This window comes from Pangasianodon hypophthalmus, chromosome 6 (assembly GCF_027358585.1).
Source record: "Pangasianodon hypophthalmus isolate fPanHyp1 chromosome 6, fPanHyp1.pri, whole genome shotgun sequence".
NCBI classification, from domain to species: Eukaryota; Metazoa; Chordata; class Actinopteri; order Siluriformes; family Pangasiidae; genus Pangasianodon; species Pangasianodon hypophthalmus.
The window spans coordinates 26,776,690-26,799,811 of NC_069715.1; the positions used below are offsets into that span (position 1 = coordinate 26,776,690).

Consider the following 23,122-nt stretch of genomic DNA (forward strand, 5'->3'; position numbering starts at 1 on the left):
ACACAACAGTGTTGTCACTCATAAAAAGGCAGGAGGAACACATTCTCTTCCCTTTTTGAAAATGTCTCACTCAATTTTGAAGCAGCCTTCACCTGTTGTCCCCATTTTGAAAGAGTCTTCACCTGTTGTCCCCTTTGGCAACACATGTTCCTGGCCAACTCAGTATGGGAGCTGACCTTCTCTCCAGGCATGGCCCTCTGGTGAGTGGAGGCTTCACCACCAAGTAGTGGAACAGACACTGGATCAGTTTGGCAGGGCAAACATTAGTTTATTCACATCCAGAGAAATTATATACAGTAGGGTTTAGACTGTTTTAATCTCTGATGGATCTTATTGCAGGTTTCGAGAACAACATACTTCTTGCTTTTCCTCTAGTGGAGCTGATCCACCCCAGACTGGAGAGGGGTGTGAATCTCATACTAGTGTCCCTGTGATGGCTATTGGAATCCTAATAGATAGCAGAAATAACAAGTCTCCTAGCAAGGCAGGAGGCCAGGTGGTTCAGCTCCACTTGGAGTTGCGATACTCGGACCTGCTGAAAGAAGGACCTTGAATCTAGGAGGCTTGACATGTAATGTCATTGCCACTATTCAGAATGCGATGACATCCTCTGCGAGAGGACTTTGCTTCTATGTGGCGAATATTTGAGCAGTGATGCCAAGGGACGGTATTTGGCTGCAATATTTGCTTGTCTTGTAGGCTTTGAGAGGGTATTGCCAGGGGCTCACCATCTATGAGGCCCCGCCGTTCAGGTGACCAACCCCTTATAGGTCGGTGCTTGAGGGACTATGTTGTTCCCTATTTGAGCTTCTGAAGTCAGTGGAAATAAAATTTGCTTCAAGGTAGCATTTCTCCTTGCTTAGCCTCACCAAATCATGTGAGGGATCTCCATCCTCAACGGGATGTTAGTAGCAGACATTTGCACAGCAGCCTCATGGGCCTTCCCTCATAATTTCATGTGTTTTTACCACTTGGACGTTGTGACCCTGTCTTTGGCTCCTTGCTACAGGGACAGTGCTGCACTAGGACATTTTCCCCTTTTACATCTGGGCCATTTTAGCATCCGGATGTTTTTAGCCTGTGTATGGCTCACTCCATTATACTAATTGGATCAGGCAGGCATTAGGCCATTATTCTTCCTCCTTGGCTACAGCTGTGCGGGGTGTGAATATATGCCCCATACTATCCATGTTATACTGAGTGACTTGTCAAAAAGGGAATGTTAGGTTATGCAAATAACCACTGTTCCCTGAAGGAGAGGAATGAGGTATAACTCTAGGTTGACCCGCTCAGCAGTCACAGCTTGGTGATGAGTGATGGCTAAACTGAAAAGTGAAAAGGGATATGTGTCTTCAGCATAACACGCAAAGGCATAGTACCCCATACTATCTGTGTTATACCTTGTACCCCTCCTTTAGGGAACAGAGGTCGTATGCATAACCTAAGGTTTTCCTGAAGTATATTTCTTTCATTTTGTAGGACATTGACAACAGTACTGGACGCTTCTTCATCATGAACAAAGACAATTACACAGAACTGAACGTTATAAATCTTGACATTAGTACAGACCCTGGCGAGTATGTCTGCAGTGCCTCAAACGTCATTGGGACTAAAGAATCAACATCTATTCTGCGGGTGCGTAGTCACCTGGCCCCACTCTGGCCTTTCCTTGGTGTACTGGCAGAAATCCTCATCCTGGTGGTCATCATTGTGGTTTACGAGAAACGCAAGAGGCCAGATGAGGTGCAAGACGGTAGGCTATGCGAAATTTCTATTTTTGCTCAAAACTAGCATATCGTATATGATACATCTTTAAACCCCTGATGTGATTATATTCCATACATGGTGACATAGATGTTTCTGTTAAAATGTACTTTTACTTGTATGGTTCTTATGTCCATTTACTTCATGAGGATACAGGAGCTGGAACTCCTTCAGCTGTGGTGACTTATTACCCAATTAGTTTTAATGTCTACAACTGCCTGAGGATGTCTTATTGGAGTGTTTACAAGTTTGCTATTGACGCATTAAGGGGACAGTGGCAGTAATGTGTATTTATTTCAGACTTTTCTGGTGCTGATTCAGACTCTTAACGCTTTGGGAACCTGTTTAATTATGAAAGTACTTAAATGCTTGAGAGCATTAATATCAGTTTCATCGTCACAGATCTTAGTGAATACTGCGCATAATTACGACCTTGGAAAGTAAACTTACACTGTGTATTATCTCGGAGAGGGTTTCATAACTCTGTACCTACTAATCCCTTTCTAACAGATCAGTGAACACACAAGAAGAAGGGGCACAGAAAAATAATCTCTGTAATAAGGACAGAGTGTATGATTCAGTGCCTCAATCATAGGACTATATCCAAAAGCCAGTAGTCAGGCACAGATGCATGTTAATTTGACCTTTGCAGCTACACATTAGGGCATCTCTGCACCAGCGGTGGGCTGTAGTTACCCTTTCAACGAGCTGAGCAATATAATAACAGAGATGGCAGATGGTTTATAACCTGTTATTAATAACAGTACTAGTAAGCCATTGTGAGTATTCATAAAAAAGAGCTATAGTTAATGTAATTTGATGTACGTCTTATACAGACAAACACAGAATTATTGACATCCTTCATGCCAAATGATCAGAATATGAATATACATGCAGAACATTCCTAGCTCCTTAATATTGTTACGTTACGTAATTCCAGAACTGAGACAAATTTCAGTGTTTGTATATATGTTTAAGGTCATGACCTTGTTGAAATGTCCATCTATGACCATGTCTTAACCTTCTGGCAGAGCAAATGAGTTGTTGTACTAAAACATCCTGGTACAGAATTCGTAATGCCATCAGTTCATGAACCACTAACTGCAAATCAGCCCCAAATCATCAATGAGCCACAGTCATACTGTAAAGTGGGTTTGGGGCTTTTCTTTGGATGCCGTCCCCCTTTTACACCAAACATGCTGATGGTGTATAACGTTAGATTTTGGTCCGCTGCTCTCAGGATGCTTTCTTTCTTGCAATCCTCCTTTCACATAGCTTATTGTTATGGGCTGTTGTTGAATCAACTAACCTGTACAATTCTGAAACTGTGATCTTTGGTACAATCTTTCTCACCCTCTTCCTCACCTCTTCATGTTAATATTAATGGGTCATTTATTTAAAGCACCAACATAAGGCTGTTTTGGCATTTATTTTATGAGAAAATCCTGCCTTATTGAAACACAACTATAGTTGACCTGATTTAAATAGATATAAGTACACATAATGTGAAAAATCTGACTTTACAGGTATAGTCAGTTTGCAGTCTTGCAATCTGCAGCCTTGCTATTTCAAGCATAATTTAGGGCTCTGTCACATCACATTAGCATGTTCCTGTAACACAAATCAACACAATTTTTTTTTTCCCTCAGTATTGCGATTACTAAGGTTTTGAAACACAAATGCAATAGTTCTGTAACAGCTGAAACTGTTAAAATGTTTTTTGCTGCATTTGCTCTCTGGTAATAAGTTAACAACTCATCCTGGGATAACCTTAATTCTGGTCATTTCTACCTGAAGGATCATGGGTATTAAATGTTTAGTCTGGTAACATTTCTGTTTTCACAGAGTCATCACCAGAGCACTGCAACAGATTACTGTATATATTTAATACTCTCATGATATTATCCATATTTTCCATGCATCTTTTATTTTATAACAGATTTAAAATCTGAACAATGAATCACACCCATGATTTTACATATATTCCACATTTATTAATTGCTAATTTTGGGTTAGCTGTGAAAATTAAGAAAATTAACTCACGGTTTATTATTACTTTACTATTTGTGACAAAATCATACCATACCATAAAGTGACTTCATGGTAAATTTTTTAAATTTACAGTTTGATTTGCAGAGGATAAAATGAATGAATAAAAAAATAACTAGCTGGTTGTGCTGACAGAGATTGCATTTGTCAGATCTTGAGGTCACAAATTGCCTTCAGCAAGGCTAAACGAGGCCAGTTGTGCTCCTCTGGCGGATAACAGTGTGACAAATGAGTGTTGCAGAAAAGGGGGCACAGTGATTTTGCTAGTTCAAATTCAACATGAGAGCATTCTTGTAAACGACGCTGCAGTAAACTGAATTTATATTCAAGATTTTTCATTACCAGGCAAATCAAATCTCATGGCCATCTAAGTATTTTTGCCAGAGTTTACTAATTCTGTACACTGAAAACTGGACATGGGCTACACAACTTATAACACCACAATGAATTACAGAATTTCTTGTCTTTCTGATAAGAGTATGTGCAATAGACAAAGACGATCGGGCAAAGACGAGGCATCACACACAATGTTTCATTAAAACATTCTTCGTGCTATTCATGCAGTTAAGAAACATAACCCTTTATATTTCATTTCTGTTAGGTTACTTTTTACATGACTACAAAAAGCAATTCCACAGGCGTGTTCTTGTCCTCAATATCTATACTGCACTGCATACAAGAAGTGCTTATGTTTCTTTGTGATTTCTGTGCGTCTCTGTCATTTGCTATTGCCTATATCGGTCACCTAATAGCATTACTGACCATCTCACACTACAAAATCCCTGTGTGCGTTTGCAGTCTTAACAATTAAGCATGTTTAAAAAACAAAACCTCAGGACAGCTCTACCTATTCTGGAGTCAAATCAGAAACCGTAACTTTTAGACTCATATACCTGGTTACACCATGGTATTATATGTGAATAACCTTGGTTTTAAAGTCAGGAAACTTGGGATAAAATCAAGCCTAATCCATCTGATCCAATACAATCACTATTGTTGTGACTGACTTTTAAACAAATAAAATTACCTTGTTGTTTTTCCTCTTCTCCATATGGCACCATATTCTTTGTTGGTGGTAAGTTTGAGAACTGGCACGTATGGAAAGTTTGCCTTCCATCTTCCATCTTCCATCCATTCAGACTGTTGTATTAACACTTCTTTATCCAATAACTGGGACAATTATTAACTCTTGATTCATTAATTAACTCTTGGTAACAACATTAAACTAATATTGTGGAATTCCCATGTCAAAATTGAGGTGATCTGTCTCTGCCATGTCTGAAATGTAATTTTATTTCTTTTTTTTATATAAACACTTATTACCATCATTTTAGACTATTTAGAATGCTTAGAATGAAATGACAGAAATGTTCAGCACATACATTCATTCATTCATCTTCAGCATCTTGCTTTATTCTGGTCAGGATCCTGGTAGATCCAGAGCCTATCCTGGAAACACTGAGCATGAGGCATGAATACACCCTGGATGGAATACTAGTCCAATAACAGGGCCTCATGTGCGCACACACACACACACAAAATTTCAATTTAGCATTGCCAGTTCGCCTACTTGCATGTTTTTGGGAGGTGGGAGGAAACTGGAGGACCCGGAAGAAACCCATTCGGACACAGGGCGAACATGCAAAATTCTGCACACACAGTAACCCGGGCTCAGGATGTAAATAGCGACCCTCGAGCCGTAAGGCTTTCCAGCAACAACACTACTACTACTACCACTACTACTACTACTACTACTACACCTAATAATAATAATAATAATAATAATAAATTAGATACATAGACATTATCACTCAAATGCCTCATATAACCTTGATAAATTCGGTACCCTTTGAAGTGATAGATAGATAGATAGATAGATAGATAGATAGACTGAAACAACTGAACTGAAACATTTATGAGCCCTGTGTACTGTTTTAACAGAGCTCTGTGCTCTGAACAGGATTTACCCAAGCAAGAAAGCGAATGAGGGATGGGGATAGATTAAGGCAGATTATATCTGGCATTGGTTCTTATCAGCAGAATCCGAGATGAGAATGTAATACGCTGCGTTTTGATGCCAGTTCTCACTATTAACTTACAAAGCTTTTTTTTTTTTTGGTTACATATATCTAATGCTTCCCAGCTGTATATAATATACAATATATTGAGAAGTGGTGTTTTTAATAATAAGAGCATGACAAGATATTTCTCAGCGCTATCATCTCGAGTATTTGTCTCTGTTGATTGTTCATCTATAACTTCTGCATCTTGGTGTTCTGCACAGGCTTCTAAAAAACCTTTTAACATACCATATATATATAAAATGATAGAACGAGGCAGTGCAGTTTATTCTTTGTTTCAGTTAAGTGCCAAGGAGCATGGTGTAAAATATTAAAGAGGTTTTGATGATACCAACAATAAGTCCAATATATTATCTGATCAGTCCTTTCTGAGAACTGCCTGGGCTCGGTGTAATTTTCTACTGAGCACGCTTGACTGACTGTCCTTTGTCTGAGACTCGCAGTCTGCCAAACCTATATACAACGGTGCAAACAGGATTGTTCAGTCTTACATAAACAAACCTACTGAATTACAGAATTATCCCTGCAGGTTAGTTTTCGCTTCCTTTCTCAGACTTGATTAAAGCAATGTGGGAAGTGACCTCAGTCAGCCATGTTGTTGAATAGAGTGAAGCTTACACAAAGGTTACTCAAGATTTGTATCATGAGATTATAAAAGCAATTGTGTATTTAAATGCCGTAAAATCTTGCATGGGTTTGTTGGGAATGAGTCTGAATATTTGAAATGGCTTGACTGTGTGTCAGTTAATTGACTGGCAGCCATGTTGTTCTGTCTCTAATTATGACCTTTTCGCCTGTTTGGTGACTGTTGAATCAGACTGCAGATGCATGCTGCTTTCACACACTCACACACTAACTAATCCTCCATCTGTGTCTCAAATCGTTATGCTATGTCAGAAGTGTCCACTTGGTAATAGGTTATTTCCTATTTCTGTTAAGAAGAATATGCTGTGATTCCGATCATAAATGTTCATAGATGTCAGCCGCAAAAATGTAACTCATTAGCTGAGGGTTACACTGATATCTTTAGAATGTAGTTGATTCTTGCCCACAGCTGTGTTGACATTTTAAATTAGGTACCTTCAGTCAGATATTTACAAACCTGTTATAGGTGCATGCCGAGATAAACTATAAAAACTATATGAAATTTTAAGTGTCACTACATGATAACCATCGTTTTACATCTCATTTGATGTTACACACACTGGATAAAATAGTCAGACTCTGCAACCACTATTAAAATATTTAAACACTATTAAATAATAGTAAAAAAAATTATAGAAAAAAATAATAGAAAATAGGCTCAGAGCTTTTCTTCAGTTATTAATACATTTCTTTCATTTTCTGTTTATTTCCTTCCCCTGCTTTTTGTCTCGGATGAAGATGATGAACCAGCTGGATCAGTGTAAGACCTGAGCTTTCCTAATTCATGTCTGTAATAATAAATGCTTGTCAATGTAATCTGTATTGCAAAAAGAATTACTGAACATACAGTACCAGTCAAATGGTTGGCCACATCCACTCATAGAAGAGTGCTTTTTTTTAAACAATTTTCTGCTATTTTAGAATAATAATGAAGATATAACCATGAAATACATATGGAATTATGCCGTGAGCATGAAACAAAAACACTTCTTGGGCGAACAATTTAAGAAACAAAATACAACCTTAAGCCTCTATCAAAATGTCTTTAATTTAGTGTAAATTATATATGCAATCTAATGTGTCCATTTTGACTGGTGGTGTAATTGTAATAAACTCAGATTTTGTCCCTATTCTAATTATTTACCACACTGAGTTACTCTTGAGCATCCAAAAAAATGACCTTTCTTTTTCTCTGACAGGAAAACCAATTCTACTAACAACCACAAAGACAAAAACCTGAGACAACGCAACACCAACTGAACAAATACAGCAAATAACGTGAGTATTACTGATACACAAGCGTTACTGCATTACTTGCAGATTAGATGTTCCATGAAATAGCTTATTAAGAAAATGCAGTGGTTTTGATAAGAGGTTCGAAAATAACATTGTGTTATCACACAGTTTTTGAGACATACAATCACTGTTCATTGTTGGATTCTACAAATTAATAAATGTAATATAGTACACTTATAAATGAAGAATTCATTTATTTGTGGTGGGTGAAGAAAGACACTGTAACACTTTCTATCAAGGCCATATCTATAATCATCTATAAATACATTCATACCATGTTGTAATACATTTATAAGGCATTCTACATATTGTTCATGAGAATGCATTACACTTTATAGTAATGTCTGTTATGCATTACGAATTCTTAATATAATGCATTATAAGTGTAAGCACATTGTCATGTTGAAGAAACTCATATGTTTAATGTGTTACAGCATCTATTTGCAACATAAATATTTTAGATTTATAAGCAGTATTTTGAGCTCTAAGTGAGACATATTCAAAAATAATAAGTAAGCGATAACAGGAACTAACTTGTCTCGTGGACAGTCCACAACATCCAGTCTAACTTTAAACCGTTAAAATGTGTGACATGTTGTTCATTAATAAATGAAACATTGTAATCTTTGGCAAATCACTGCGGTATAAGCGGAATAACACACTCCAGACCATGTGGTGCCGTATCACACCACTCCGGCATGGATTATTTTTCATATAACCACACGATCTGTCCAGTATTATACACTATGCTTAATAGACATTGCTATAAAGAGCAATGGATTTTCATACATATGTACAACAATGAATGCATTAAAACATGTTAGGAACATGTTTTCATAGTAAGTGTTACCAAAAACAGAAGCACACACGCAGAACTACATCTAATAATTAAACTGTTCCAAAACTTTCATGTCTTGGTAAGTAACTGTAATTTGATATCAGTTGACCTCAGGTCAAAATAAGAACAAAAACCAACCAAATTCAGCAATAACACACTGTACACTGTTCTCGTGTTAAACATTTTCCCTTGCTTACTGTTCTACAGAATACTGACTGCACATCTTGACCGTATGAAGGTATCCAAGGAGAGCAGAAGCTCCTGGCCATTTCTAATAAAGCATATCCTGCCTCACTCGGCCAACGAAACAGCAACAGCATATCACTGGCAGAAAAGAACAATAAGGACTGTCTTAAAGCATGCCTTATTCAGTCTAATGGTATGTGAGTATGTGTGGGCACAACTGATCCAATTCATTCAAAAGGTGTGCACATTATTTTTACTCTTCTGTGCTGTTCTTTTTTTCCTTTTATCATGCCATCCTTCTGAGGCAACCCTTTTGCATACTTGCATATCGTGTCGAATGCATGCAGTAACATATCCTAATAACATGCCATTTTTTTCTATTGTTATCCCTTTGTGTGGTGTTGCTTCAGAGGATTACCCTAAGTGTGTGTGTGTTTTTTTTTTTTTAAGAAATTCAAATTGAGATAAAAAGTCAGATCCACTCATTGAGTTCTTTGTACAGTTTATCATCAGCTCATAAAATTAAACAAAGGTGTTCTATGTAAAGCTGGACTGCAAGAGCCTAGCTTTGACTGGCAGAGCAGTATTTAATCACGGAGAACTGTCTATGTATTAAAGAATTTTAAAAGATGAATAAAGGTTATTTATTTTCTAGAATTACCTAGATGTCTTGTACAGGTTGAGCTGTAAGTGTTCAAATATTATAATAGCATATCTGTAAAAAGTGAAGAAGTTTTTTAATCCTCTATGTCCTCCGACCTTGTTTCTTTTTAGTCAGATATGAATCTTGTATAGCATGGCTATTATCCTATGCAATATGTATTCAAATAGAATTAATGGCAACTGTACACTGGGCCGCGTTCGTTTTGATGAATTTCAGAGACTAAGCTTTAATGTTGTGGGATCGTTGGGATGCAGGAACAGCATAAATGCACTGCTGTAGTTGCATGACTACTTCTCTTAAAGAAAACGATGTATCAGTGTGTTGCAGTGCAACTGGACCAATAAGTAAAGACGGCACCTGCTGGAGCTAAAGCCATTACAATAATATGTGAGACCAACTGTTCTTTTTAAAATAAAGGCTCAAAAATATGAATGAATGTGTCGTTTGGATTGCTTGATTGACGTAATTGACTGGCTTAAAGGAAAAGTCCACCCTGAAAGACATTAAACATGTTTACATTTAAATGTTTGTGGTGTGGTTAGCGATTCTGGTGCTAATTTGTTAATTGGTGCTGTATTGTTATTTCCTGTGAGAAGTAAGCAGTTGTCTCCTGCACTGATGTCATAGCGGACATTGTTATTGCTAGTGCAGTTATAATGCTGTTTTGCTGTTTTGACGTTGGTGCAAATGCTGGTCTCAAAGCCCTAGAATGCAATGCAGCTGCTTACGACTCTGAGTTAAGAGACTTGCCTCGGCTAGTTAGCGATCTGTGAGATGACGATGGCATTGATGGTGATATTAACACAAAAGTTGAACCTTTGGAAGCTGATCTGTTTGAGCAGAGCGTACAGATGAAGAGGTAAGAAAGCTGGACAGACTAAAGGACTAAAGCACTGCTGCATCGCTCTCTTTAGGTAGAGATGAAGCAAGGGCTAAATCCCACAACGGGTACTCAAACGGCATTGTGGGTAATGTAGGAAACCATTAACTGAAGTGGAAAATAGACCAACAAGTCAATGAAAGAAGTTTAAACTAAAAAAGTCAACACAAAATTTCACTACAACACAAATCTTGGATGCCATTATAGACAGCATGTTGCAATATGCAAGTTGTTCAGGGTGGATTTTTCCTTTAAAGTTTTGTTCCATATGTTATACACCATGTCCAATACTGGAAGTGAATGCTGTCACAAACATTGAAGTGAGTTGTACCTCATTCTTGGATCAAGCCTTTTAGCATTTTCTCCACGTCTTCTACAAAACCAGGGAAGCCAGAGTCGAGCAAACACAGGCGCAATAGACCTTCCATATCACCAGGAGGCAGAGTGTAATGACGATATGCCAAAGGCAGCGACAGTCCACTCTCACCCAGCAAATACTAGAGACAAAAGAAACACCTCTGTGACTGTGTATAAAAATAGAAGTCATTTTGTGAAAGTATGCTCCTGTGATATCTCCTTCAAAATTGAATGAAAATGACATTCTCCTCTCATACTGTCATGTTCGTGGACAATGCGTGCACTGCGGTATCTGCATTGTCCTTTATGCGGTATCAATCAGTGGATCAAATGGCAAGTCTTCAGTGGTACCTGACAAAGCTGCCTGATGGACAGAGATTCCTGGATAACGTCATGGATCACCTGCGGTGCCGCTACAGGAGTCTTAAGAGACACAGGGATAGAGCCAATCATTACACTCACAGGTCTCACACTAAAGAGCTTCCACGCCAATCAATAAGGTCATTACTAATTGAAAGCACTCATCTCTTCCAAACTACTTCATTCTGTGTCTTGTTTCTCTGTCACCATAGTGTAATAGTGCCTTTTGAATGAGAAGGTCAGAATATGGCACAAACTTGCTGAAGATTTCACCATCCAGTCAGTCAAATGAGTGTTGTAATAGAATCTGCAAGAGCTATCATTCTTGTCAGAATGAGAATGTTCCTTGAGCACCATCTAGTGAAAGCAAAGCTACACATATCACGTCTCTCGTTGTAGAACTGCATGGTTTAGCACACTATGAGTTAAAATTAGTATTAAAGTGGGGAAACATGCAGCAAAGCCTATTTTTAACAGTTCAGCAATTCTGCTTTGAATCTAAACATTCAAATTGAAACCACAATGAAATCTGATGATACTAAGGGAGAGTGAGTTACCATTGTATCCCATTTAATTGAATCATGGTGCTGTAAAGAGGAGGCTCCAGTTGATGGCAGTAATGAGGTTTAAGTGGTTTAGTTGTTATTAGATCTTGGTCTCTGCATACAGGCAGCTGCTGTAAATGTAACCACATCCCCAATGCCACTCAGTGGTCTTCTAAGCCAATGGTTCTCAGGTCCAGTCCTATGAACTCTATGCTCTTCACATTTTATACAGTGCACCAGGTAGCACTGGAACTTCTGCAGTGTGAATGACAGCTGGAGTGCCAACTCATTCGGATTTACATATCACAACTGAAGCAGCTCATACTACATCTGAATTCTCTTCCTGAACATAAAGTCTTGGTGTGGTCCATTCTGAAGTGATGACTTTCGAACAAGGAACACCGATACTCATAAGATAATGTCTGAGCTGTTAGACTGTTTGCGCGGTTATTATTCTAGCGATAGAATTGATAGGTCAAGTTCAAGTACAAAACATATTAGCATTAGCTGTAAATTGTAACAAAATCAAAACAAAACATTCCAGAAATAGTACTGCAACAGGTAAAGTCTTTGTTATAGGTTTCATGTTTTAACAGCTAGTATTTGTACATTAGCCTACTTACTACTGTTCTGCTCAGTATTAAATTGCTTTCAAAAAGAGACTAGCTTCAGCTTAAAAAAAATAAGTTGATGTGTATTCAGAGTGGCTGTTACAAGGCGAACATTCAGCTGGAGTAAGGCATAGCCATGGTTACTTCAGACTGGACCGCAGCCTCAATACTCATCCATCATCATCATCATCATCATCATCATCACTGATAGCCCCATTGCTCACACCACATGAACTGCCACAAACTTCTACACAAACTTCTAAGCTGTTTCTTTTTAACCATTCCCTAGTCAAACACAGACTTCTCATTCTTGTGTTTCTCACTACCGAAAACATCATTCTATTATCATTAACTATTATTTAATGACTGTTAGTACAAGGTAGATATACACAAGGCTTGATAAAATAAGAATCATGATTTTTTAGGCTAACAAATGCGATCATGATCCACTAATAGAACATGGTGGCACCATTTTCCTAGCTTATGTTTGTGAATTACTGATTTACTGGCACAGCTGTACAGCAAAAGCCAAATCTAGAGCAAAAACAACTGCTATTAAGTAAATCTGCTATTAAGTAAATCTGTAATCATATTAGGGTGTCACGAGCACTGTGTCCTCCCAAAGTTAAAAGGAAACCAGCAATGTTAACGGCTGGTTAATGAGTCGTGGCAATATTTCTGTTCGTCTGGCAAAAACAACTCAAAAGACGCTTGCAGGAGACAATTGGTTTTGATAAATGCTCTCTATACGTAATGCGTCACTGGGGAGGATTGATTGAGATGACTCACTCTCGCCTTCATTCAGTTTATACATTTAGTCATTATTTCTTTAGTAACTGGGAATTTCATATTCAGTACATAATACTAAATATTTGTTTAGCACAAATTTGATTCATCTCACTACAAGTGGGTATTTGGATCATTTTAACATTCACTGCCAGCTCTGTGACGTTGTTTATCCCCTTTTTGATACTCGCTGCAATTCAGGTGCATGCACAAGGTTAAGACGACCACGGTAAGGGGAAATGAGGAGAATCCTTTTTATACAATGGCTGTCTGAATACAAATGTTACTGAATCGTTACATTGAGAAACAAACCCGAAAAAAAAAACAAATAAATAAATTTAATACAATTTTTGTACACTTCCACCATAGAGATACACACTGTAACTATAAAATTATTGACTGCAGCCTGTCTGTTGTTGCTATACACACTGGATATTTTTTGCTTGGGAGAATGTTGTCATGTCGAAAGGGACAGTGAGTTGTTCACTTCAAACCATCAGGTTGCTGTCATTGTGTTGAGAATAGTCCACAACTTAAGTAAAACAAAAACATTTGGTCAGCAGTGGTCTGGTGGTGCCACTGGTCAGGTGGATTGTCTGACATACACTATAGTGGACACCTGAGCATCACATACATATGTGCTTTTTGAACATCCTATTCAAAATTTAGTCCCCCTATGCTGTTATAATAACCTCCACTCTTCTGCGAAGACTTTCCACTAGATTTTGGAATGTGGCTGTGGGGATTTGTGTCCAATTAGCCACAAGTGCCATTAGTGAGATCAGGCACTGATGTTGGTTGAGGAGGCCTGGAGGGCAGTCAGCATTCCAGTTCATCCCAAAGGTGTTCAGTGGGGTTGATGTCAGGGCTCTGTGCAGGCCACTCGAGTTCTTCCACTCCTACCTTGCTTCCTGGAGCTTGTTTTGTGCACAGGGGCATTGTTCATGCTGAAACAGGTTTGGGGCCCTTTAGTTCCAGTGAAGGGAAATTGGAATGCTACAGCATACAAAGACATCCTTTACAATTGTGTGCTTCCAACTTTGTGGCAACAGTGTGAGGAAAGTCCTCATATGAATGTGATTGTCAGGTGTCCACAAATGTTTGGTGATATAGTGTATATATACTGTATATATACTACTGCTTTCGGTCTTTCATGTAGTGCACCTGCTGTTGCTGGTTAGAGATTCCAGTGGTGTGAGTTGCAGATGAAGGGCCAGGCTGCTCCTGGGTGCCTACTGGCAGATATTCATTCAATCTCTCGACTGCCTTCCTGCATAAATCTACAGCTTCAGACCTGCTGCTGCCCTCAAACTGTAGTCGTATCATACGACTCTCTTCCTGTGAAAGGACACACACACTCACATGCTTGTCTTACTATCCTTCTGAGGACCTTCCATTGACATAAATATTAATGGAGTTTATTAATGTTATGCCTACACCTAAATCAAACCCTCAGTAACTCACTTAGTTTTGTAAATAAAAGCTGCAGCTTTTTAAAGCATTTTCCTTGTGGGGACCAACCAAATGTCTCCACAAGGTCAAAACTGTCAGGTATTCCCATCCTTGTGGGCACATTTGGTCCCCTCCCCACCTCCCTCACACACACTGTGCTTAACATGTGCACTGCTATGTGTGTCCGTGCATGATTCTATCATATATTCATTAGCCACCCTTTATCAGTATTCATATTGTAATCATTTCTAGTTATAGTCTTCCAGTTGGTGGAGAGAGATAATTGGCTTAATTAACAAAGGACAAACTTAAAGCATACATCTTTGAGGTGTTAGCTCAAGGTCACACAGAACAGCTACTCCTGTACATTTGCATATGCTGATCTGTCATGGCTATGTATGAGAACAAGGTAGATTCTGCTCCTGAGAAGATATATCCATCATCTATTATCTATCTACTGTCTGATTTGTTGCAGTAGAAATGACATGTTGGGTTTACGGGTAAACATAACATTTATAAAACAAACAAGCCCACCAATGTATTCACAGCGTGTGTTTTCCAATCTCTCACCTTTAGTGTGAAGTAGAAAAGCAGGCTGTCTGATTTCTGCTGGATCTTCAGAAAGCTCTGAGCATTGAGAAGAGAGAAGCCTTCCTGCACAAACACAGAAGAACAAAATAAAACCTTAACAATACTGTTCAGTGTGCCATCATGGCAAGAAAACAGTGTCTGAAAGACTGACAATTTGCTAACACTTAAGTCTCAGAAGTGTCTTTGTTAAACTTTCCACGTCATATCTTCAACGCCAATGCCAAGCCAGAATTACCAGTAAATGTTGTTCAACCAGGAAAGCCTTGTGAGGATTCACTGACTAAGCTGAAATTCCCTTAATATTCCTGCAGGGGGGTCTATTTCCATAAAATCCTCAATGTCTATGTGGCTTGGCAGAAACTGGAATTTCCCCTTCACCAAACGAATTATGCCAAGAATCAGCTTTCCAAAAACGTGAACGCACTGCTGCCAGAAAGCTCAAAAGTTTGCATTCACAATCATAAATATTCATTATATATTTTGTATAGCTTATACAGCTTTGTCTCTTTGTCCAAAACATCCTGTTTTTTTTCTTTGTGTACTACGCTTAATTTTTACTATATAAAAACTACTATATAATAAAGAAAAAACAAATAAAGGAAAAAGAAACCCAGTGGCTCTGTTATGCTGAGGGGGCATTTATTTGTGTTGGCTTGGTCTGGGTCCACTTGTCCCTGCAAATCAATGCAAAGTCTGTCCCACTGATTAGCCAACTCAGTGCCATAAATCAATGCAATCAGTGCATCCTCACAGCCTGGCCCCTCCCTCCTGCTTGTAACAAAATAATTTTCATTTTTAATTATTAATGCTAAATAATATATGCTAAAAATTTAAATATTGATGTTAAAATATTGAAATGATTCATATCGCTGTTATTTCAGCAGCGTCAGTGCAACCCCTGCTGTAATGGAATATCGAGGGAAATGTGTGCAAGTGAATAGGGTCCCATTCCTATACTTTGCCTAGGGCCCCCAAATCACTAAATCTGCCCCTGTGTAAAACATATATTATGGCCTTCACAGTCACCAGACCTCAACATCTGCAGAAGAACTGGCAGATTTTCCAAGACACTTGAAATAAACATTTTTACTTTTAGTTTACTATTTATACCTTTTTTCAGACTCAGATTCTCTGTGCATGCAAAATCACCATTTTTTTTAAAATTCTGATCTAATCCAGATGACCCACTTGATAACTTCTTTCTCCATGCTCTAAACAAAATATTAGTCATGCCTAGAGAAAAAAGATCACAGAATCATTCGCGTCTGTGAAAAAAGATTTTTTCCCCCTTCTGCTCACAGACATACATTAAGATTATGGGTGCAATAAATCAGTGTCTGCTCTCTCTGGCTATTCAAGGACCCAGTGTTTTGTCCTGAATGCTCACGTTGCCTTGTTTGGCACCAAGACTCGGAAAGAAAGCTGTTCTGCCTCTATTCCTCTTTACTGTTGTGCTTCGCTGTCCATGATTTCAGCTTATTGCTGGGAGATATCACAGGAGCTCAGATGCACTTGGCCTGGCAATCAGCAGGGTATACAGGCAATTTCTGTTCTGGATGAAGAGAAACACCACACCAAGCAGTTATAGTGTTTTCTACTGTATCTGCCTTCCACATAATGGATAAAATAAAATTTTGTCATAGAGAGGATGCGGCCTGTGCTTTCCTTGCACTGAATACATACAGCATCTCTTCTAGACCTTACCAACAGCTCCTGAGCCTGTGAGACGAGCAGATGACCAGATTCCAGTATCGTCAGCTCCAACGTGCCTTTGCTTTCACTGGACTCGAACACCTTTAATGAATGCAAAAAAAGTACCTTGTGTAAAAAAATGATTTATGGTGTCAACCCCCGCTGTATTTAGCAGCTTGAGTAACTTATAAATATTTAAAACATGCAGATTTTCAGGCAATTACTTTTCACGCTGCCTTCTAATGCTCTGTGGATGTCTGGATTTTCCACTTGGGGAGATTATTAAGTCTTTACCTTCAAGTGCACCAGTAAACGTTGGCTATTTAGCCAATCTGATCTAATTTAATATCCTTCTAATAGTTTCTGCTATTGTAATAATGTATATAATGAAACTAATGGATGCAGATGTAAGCCTAATTGTGTTTACAGCCTAATAAAAGACAGTTTGTGGAGTTTGCTCCGGGTTCTCCAGTTTTCTCCCAACCACCAAAAAACTGGCTGGTGAACTGGCTAAGCTATATTGCCCCTGGGTGTTTGAATGTGTGCGTGTGTGTATGGTGCCCTGTGATGGACTGGCATCCCATGCAGGATGTATTCCCGCATTGCACCAAAAGCTAAACATACAATCAAACCACAGCTACAAAAAGGAAACCAAGCCTAAACACACCACAGAAAGAACTTCAGAAAGAATAAGCATTTCAATTAAATCTTTTCAGACAGACAAAATTATTCTTGCAAAACCACTATTAAATGTTAAAGGTGCAATGTGTCATTTGCAGAGCTCTCTACTATCGGTTGGGTGAACTGAAATTGTAATAAAAACACTGACAACACTGTAATAAAAACACGCCCACTGAGTGTGTTTTGCGGGAAACTAGCAACACTGAACAGCTATGTTTTGGCTAGGGGGCGGAGCTACTTTCTGGGCCAGAAAAATTCAAACTGCATCATCAAATGAAAAAGTAGACACATGGCAATATTGTGAATCACGCTTTTTCCATACTATGCTTGATATATGCTCTGTGTCCAAAATGGCTCCCTAGTCGCTACTGCGTTAAATTGCATTATGGGTGTTCTACAACCGCAAGGCTATTGTTGCGTTCATGACCAAATGGGAACTGGGAACTTTCCAACTTCCCAGTACGAAAGACCCATTTGAACCAAGTCTGAGTTTTTGGAGAGCTTCAAGCTGCGATTCTGTGACGTCACGTCAGCATGGCGGCGCTCGTAGTCAAAAGTAAGAAGAAGAAATCATCCATGTTCATATTTGAAATCGCTAAATACTTGCTGATGCTTTGACCATTGAAATGTTCATTTGCTTTCTGCAAGATTTTTTGATCAAAGTGCTTTCATGTAAGTTTCAGCACTATTAACAGTGAATTATCACATCCAATTAAAAAACTAATTAACCGCTAACCAAACAACTGTTTAATTCCAGTTTTTTGTAGCCAGTGACAGAAGACTGTTTTTGAATATTCATTTTATTTCCAATTTCAGATGGCTGTGGTAGCATGAATGCTCTAATGTGGGAAGTTGGAAAATTCCCAGTTGTTGTGAATACAGCACATATCATTTGGACACTACCTTACTGCAATGCATTGTAGGATTTTAGGAACGTGTTGGCTATTTTGCTATCTTGTTGTCATGATTTATATTATATAACAGTGAACATCCCTTAATTTGTATTATATACTGAATAGAGTGTAGTTTCGGCCATACAGATGTCTCATCCTCATTCCTCAGAGGTATGTGGGCCAGTAATGAGAGCTAAGTGCTAAGTGTGGGCTGGTTAGAAGGCAGGACTCTTTTGCTATCTACTGCTGTTACCAAAGGAATATCAGTTGAAGCAACTCACATCGTTACATCAATGATTTGCTTAAACATCAATACCCATGTCAGTCATTAAGGCATCTTAAGTCTCAGATTACAGAAAGTCAGAAGATCTAGAGAATCTAATACACCCTAAATAGTACTGAAATTCCATACTGAGCGATTTTTCATGAAGGGTCTGTGTGTTACCTAGAAGGCTGGATATCCAGTCAGTGTTTTCAAGCTGGCACAGCAGGTTTTCTTGTTTACTAGTTCTGTGTTTCTCACAGAAAAGTGTATTCTGTGGACTCCAAGGGGTTCCACGATTTCATTATTATAAATCACGTGGACTTAGTTCTTATTGCTCTAATCCTATACCCCTAATTGACTCTATCTGTGCAAGTCGCCTTTATGTAGAATTGTTTTTAAGCCTAGAACTTTAAAAAACAAGTATAAATGAATCTAACTAAATAAATCGAGATCCTCAGCTCTAAATGGAAATGGCTTTTTTGGCTAAATAAAATCATTAGCATCGTCATCATTACTATTATTATTATTATCATCATCATCCGTCCATCCATTTTCTGTACTGTTTATCCTACATAGGGTTGCGGGGAGCCTGGAGTCTATCCCAGGGGACTCGGGGCACAGGGCGGGGGACGCCCTGGACGGGGTGCCAACCCATCGCAGGGCACAATCACACACAGACTACGGAAAATTTAGAGATGCCAATCAGGCTACAACGCATGTCTTTGGAGTGGGGAGGAAACCAGAGTACCCCGAGGAAACCCCTGAAGCACGGGGAGAACTCCGCGCACACAGGGTTTCAAACCCCCAACCCTGGAGGTGCTGGAGGGCCTTTTGTTTGTTTGTTTGTTTGTATTGTCTGTTATTGTTTGTTTGTTTGTTATTTCATCTTCAGTAAACTCTTTATCCTGGTTAGAGCCTCGGTGGATCTGGAGCCAATTCATCTCAGGGCATTATTAGTAGTAGTAGTAGTAATAGTAGTACAATTTATATTTTATTTTATTTATATTATTAAAACTATTTAAATTTTTTTATTCATGAAGTTTAATCTAAATAAAAGTTTGAGAAGCCCTGTACTAATTAGCATGCAAAGTCAGCTAAACTTGTTGTACCAATTTCTTATCATTTAAATTGTTAAATTTTGACCCATACTTTGACTTTGTATCACTTCAAATGCCTACAATTATAACTAAGACATAAAAACTAGTGAAACTTTGTGTTATAATGCTGTTATTGTTAGCTAGGTAGCTAATTATCTAACCTCGTATTAGTTTCAGCTAGTTAGCTAGGCTGTTAGCTTGTTTCCTAGCTAAGCTAATTTGTAAAATTATTTTACCTTCCATGAAGAGTTTCCCCCGACATTTTTGGCTTTTGGTAGAAAACGCCCATAACGTTTTAACTTCCAAAAAGCTTTGGTTGTTGGGTTTTCTTCAGACATTTTTTTTTTTATTTCTGAATGAATTGACAAGATGAAGGGGGAAAAGCTTGAAACATTGGCTACGTCCTAATCCGAGTTTTACCGCCCTACAAAGTGCACTGTATAAATGAGGGTACCCTTTGGTGGAGCACTATTTAGAAATACTTTCTAGTGTAGTAGTGCGCGGTTTAACACGTAACCTTTCAAACACTGAACGATCCTCGAAATGGCGGTTTCTTCCATAGGCAATGTTACAGGCGTAAAGCTGGATAGAACAAATATATAGGGGAGACCGGGGATGGTTGTAACAAGGGCTGGCTGTAACACTTTGAATTTTTCCAATTAGGAACTAGGAACATTATTCATTCTGCACATGCTCAGTTTAGTCCTTATTTCACATGTGAAAGCAGCACTCTGTAGTAAACACAGCCAAAGTTATAAGGGAAAAAAAACAATTTTGAGGTAACATAGCAAGTTTTTGACTTCAATTAAAATCGAATTTTAAATAATGTTTATTGTATCTATATAATGTCGCATTCAAGACTTGAAATTTCTGGAAACTTGTTTTAGTTCCTTCCCTGTTTACAGAGTGACGTCAAATCAACATGGCCGCTCACGCTGTGAACAGTGTCAAGTCCCTTTTCTATACTTTTAAGTTAGTTTATAGTGGTATTGTCTTTAGATCAATTAATATACAGACACAGAACTTGGTAAAATTTATAAAACTAATTGCTGTTTTGAGAAATTAATCATCAACATTAAGAGTTATCACCCATATAACTAACGTAAGCTAGCTAGCTTGTTGCTAAGCTACATGCTACTGTCCGTTGTTGTTGCTGTGCTGCAATTTCAGTCCAAAACATAGCATGAATGTTTGAAGTTCACTATAATAGAACAGTACAGATGTGGCCATTGAGAATGCGCGTCAAAAGAAAAGGGATTTCATGCGGTATCACGCAGGATCACGCTCAGGAAATATAAGACCAGTAGGGGGCAGTCATGTTTCATTTGAACAAACATGGCTTGCTAGTAGATACAGTAGTTCCGCCAGGACATATACTCTTTTTCCAACGCTGTTCTGTGAACCTCTCTCAGAACCGTTTTGCAACAAGCAGCAGAGCACATTAAACGTCCTCGAGCCTACCCTGAAAAAAATAGAATGTGTGGTCGTTTAGATTTAAGAAAAATATTACGTATGGTTTACATAAAAAATATTACGTTTCTCATCAAAACGTGATTGCATTTCTTATGCTAAACCTAATTTAAACAAGTTTCTAATTACAAGATTGAATTATGTACCAATTAGGTACATCTGTACCAATAGCCGCTCAAGCTAACTGTAAGAGCTGCACTTTAAAGTAGCTTTTTATAAGCTTTACATGCTTTGACATGGCAAACAAAAGACACACTTTTGTGGTGGTGTCCATGTTTTTTCCCATTTTGTACATCAAACGGGCCGAGATGGGAAATGAAGTTATTATCAACATGCATATGACCAATTACAAGGCACCAGGAAAGCAGCACATATATCTTTCATGCAAGTTGTAAGCACCAGTGTTGCTGCTGTTAGCTGTGAAGTAAGCTTGTTAATGGCTACCACAGTCTGGGTAATTATAACAATATTTGAGAAAATGTTACAACCTACCAACAACTTAAAGTTTTCTAGTGACTGTTGAAGCTAAAATGTTTAGTTGGCTTAATTAATTGGCTTAATAATTAAAGTTTAGTTAACTGCTTATTTTAAGTTTTAGTGACAACCCTACAATGCTGGATGAAATAGAAATAGAAATTATATTAATTAAATGGTTTATATTTACCATACACCGCTAGTTGGTTCAATAATATAATTCGTATTGTATTAGCTATTTTTGTTTAATGCACCTAACTGTTACACCATTATCAGAAAGTTGAATGAGTTATAAATATCATACTCTTCAAATTAAAAGCACATTATATACCATATAATGAATAATACATTACAAAATTACTTTCAGTAACTGTTTTATCCACACACACACACACACACACACACAGGTTTAGGTTGGTGGGCATTTGCACATTTTGTTCAGGCTTACTTATGACGCAGTTGAAATACTCTAGCTTAAGAGCTCTGAGGCACAGAGAGAAATGACAAAAAAGTTACAACCATCCCTGTTCTCCCCTATTTTAAGAATTATTTAGATTTAATCTTTTCATTCTTGTATTTTAATTTAATTTTTATTCCTGAACTTTCTACTCACCGAACCCAAACCAGCTGCACTGTTATCATTTGAAACATTTTGTATCAAATTAACAGGATTTTTATTTATTCATAGTTTATTATTATATAATTGTTTGCTTTTGCATTTCCCAGCTAAAGACTAAGAGATGGAGAACATTCTGTAAATGAACACAATGTGACATCTATTTAAACATATCCAATTCCAGTCAGTGAGAGTTAAAGCTCCAACACACAAATAACTACAGCAAATATAACAATAGTAGTTTATAGTAGTTGGTAGTGATCTCTACTACTACCAGCCCCACTATATACCCTATAGGGTCCCTACAACTGCCCCTGAAGGTCCCTGGAGCCCCCTTTTCTAAAGCCGAGTGAAAATCTAGTCACTTTTAAGAAATATAATCATTCATACCAAGGGTTTCTAACAGCCAGGGACCCCCTTTAACTGCCAACAACAACAACAACAATAACAACAAACAAACAAACAAACAAACAAGCCCTCAGTACAGCTTTCAGGGTCATTATTTCCACCTACACCACAACTCAATAATAAATATAGACCTAATTATAATGGTGGGTTGTGATTTCCAGCATTGTAACAAAATTAAAAAATCATCAACTTCCTGTCTGTGTTTTATTTGAGCATATAGTTCATTAAATACCTATCAGATGATGAGTATGTGATCAGTTCAGTTAATAATAATAATAACAATAATAATAATAATTTCCTTGCTGGAAAAATGGTTGATGGTGATTAGGTCTAGTGGGTCAGTTGTCTTCATTACACTGATGTAAATGCATGGTAGTATAGCAGATCACTACTTAAGAGATGTAAGCACACTTTTCGATAA

General features: G+C 38.0%; 2 protein-coding genes across 3 annotated transcripts in view; one reads left to right on the top strand and one right to left on the bottom strand.

Moving 5' to 3' along the window:
* nptnb (neuroplastin b) overlaps positions 1 to 9,959 on the top strand; it is a 33,043-nt gene extending 23,084 nt beyond the window's left edge. For both annotated transcript variants that reach the window (XM_026913539.3, XM_026913541.3), the window contains 4 exons: positions 1,480 to 1,753; positions 7,278 to 7,299; positions 7,739 to 7,817; positions 8,881 to 9,959. In XM_026913539.3, the coding sequence (XP_026769340.2) occupies positions 1,480 to 1,753; positions 7,278 to 7,299; positions 7,739 to 7,799 (357 nt within the window). In that variant the 3' untranslated portion in view covers positions 7,800 to 7,817; positions 8,881 to 9,959. The remainder of the gene's footprint in view (positions 1 to 1,479; positions 1,754 to 7,277; positions 7,300 to 7,738; positions 7,818 to 8,880) is intronic.
* On the bottom strand, positions 9,934 to 20,284 carry rec114 (REC114 meiotic recombination protein). Its single transcript, XM_034305136.2, has 6 exons — positions 19,970 to 20,284; positions 16,810 to 16,899; positions 15,085 to 15,168; positions 14,227 to 14,400; positions 11,112 to 11,183; positions 9,934 to 10,900 (listed from the first exon to the last, which is right to left on the bottom strand). The coding sequence occupies exons 1-6, from the start codon at positions 20,069 to 20,071 to the stop codon at positions 10,736 to 10,738; spliced, it is 687 nt and encodes a 228-aa protein (XP_034161027.2). The 5' UTR covers positions 20,072 to 20,284; the 3' UTR covers positions 9,934 to 10,735.
* Positions 20,285 to 23,122: the final 2,838 nt, after the last annotated feature.

What these genes read in the sequence shown, in the direction of transcription:
- rec114 (XM_034305136.2), bottom strand. Translation starts at nt 20,071, where the DNA reads ATGTCTGAAGAAAACCCAACAACCAAAGCTTTTTGGAAGTTAAAACGT. An exon ending in CACAGGCTCAGGAGCTGTTG is followed by an intron (nt 15,169 to 16,809) that starts GTAAGGTCTAGA and finishes GTGTTTGTGCAG; the next exon opens with GAAGGCTTCTCTCTTCTCAA. An exon ending in TCTCTAACCAGCAACAGCAG is followed by an intron (nt 11,184 to 14,226) that starts GTGCACTACATG and finishes GTGTCTCTTAAG; the next exon opens with ACTCCTGTAGCGGCACCGCA.